This window comes from Nematolebias whitei, chromosome 23, assembly GCF_014905685.2.
Source record: "Nematolebias whitei isolate Nwh7 chromosome 23, NemWhi1, whole genome shotgun sequence".
NCBI lineage: Eukaryota > Metazoa > Chordata > Actinopteri > Cyprinodontiformes > Rivulidae > Nematolebias > Nematolebias whitei.
The window spans coordinates 13,850,443-13,851,506 of NC_056520.1; the positions used below are offsets into that span (position 1 = coordinate 13,850,443).

At 36.9% G+C, this 1,064-nt stretch overlaps 1 protein-coding gene across 1 annotated transcript in view; it reads left to right on the top strand.

The window, feature by feature from the left end:
* The first annotated feature begins 873 nt into the window (after positions 1-873).
* The window catches only part of LOC119429069 (growth/differentiation factor 8-like), a 7,952-nt gene continuing 7,761 nt past the window's right edge, over positions 874-1,064 (top strand). The window contains exon 1 of the mRNA XM_037696786.1: positions 874-883. Within this exon, the coding sequence (XP_037552714.1) occupies positions 874-883 (10 nt within the window). The remainder of the gene's footprint in view (positions 884-1,064) is intronic.

The window sequence follows — 1,064 nt, forward strand, 5'->3', positions numbered from 1 at the left end:
AAAAGATTCTTACCATGGAGGAGCGAAGGACCACAGCCCTCGTCGTCAGACCGGTGAAGGTCCTGATGGAGGCCACCGAAGCTGCAAAGAGCAGAAAGGATGTAAAGAACGTGAGCACAGAGGTAGCGGCAGTGACAGCGATGGTGAAGGCCATGGGAAACATGGGCGTGGGCTCGGGTTCAGTCGTGGCCATGGTTGTGGGCGTGGTCACGGACATGGGAGAGGCGGTGGACACTAGTAAAGAAGTCCAAACAGGTGAGATTTAACGTTTAATAATCATTTGTTAAACCTACTGAAAGTCTGGCTTTATGTTGTTTTTGTGATTGAAGTGGGCGGGGCTCGGATGAAAATGACATCATACGTTTTTGAACCAATTACCTTGTAGCTTCAGAGCAAAACTTGCGGAAAGTGCCAATCAAATCCAGGGAAACTAGTTATACAACTTTAAACCTACGGATAATTTTGTTTGTTGAAAACTAAACATTTGTTTTTGTTGTTTCGTCTTCCAGGCCGATGGCGCTTCAAAGAGAAATGCGAGAAATTTTGTTTTGCGTTGACACCGACCTTCAGTTTAATTCTCCTTCTTTTAGCACGTCGTGTTGCTGAGTCAACCTCCTGTACTTTGTCAGCATTGCAACAGAAATGTTTTCATGAAATAATTTTTTGTTTTATGAAATAAAGTGAAACGGCTCTTTCATTGCTGTGGCAGTTTTCGTAACTAAAACAACATCTCATACAATTTGAACAACGTGTTATTCATTTAATATAAACTAAATGTTTTTGTGACAATACAGGAAAATATGTTGCTGCATATCTAATAGAAACCTTATTCCTTTTTTATATATATATAACATTGTATCAATATTTCTGAAGATGTTAACAAGTTTTATTTTTTTTTAAGAACGAAAATTTATTTTACTTTTTTGACTCAACTCGTAACATACAAACATTTGAATGAAGCGGACAAACCTGTTGATTTTAATTTTTAAAAAAAAGTAATTAAGAAAACAAAGACAATCACATTTTTATTTAAAAAATACGATAGATAGATAGATAGATAGATA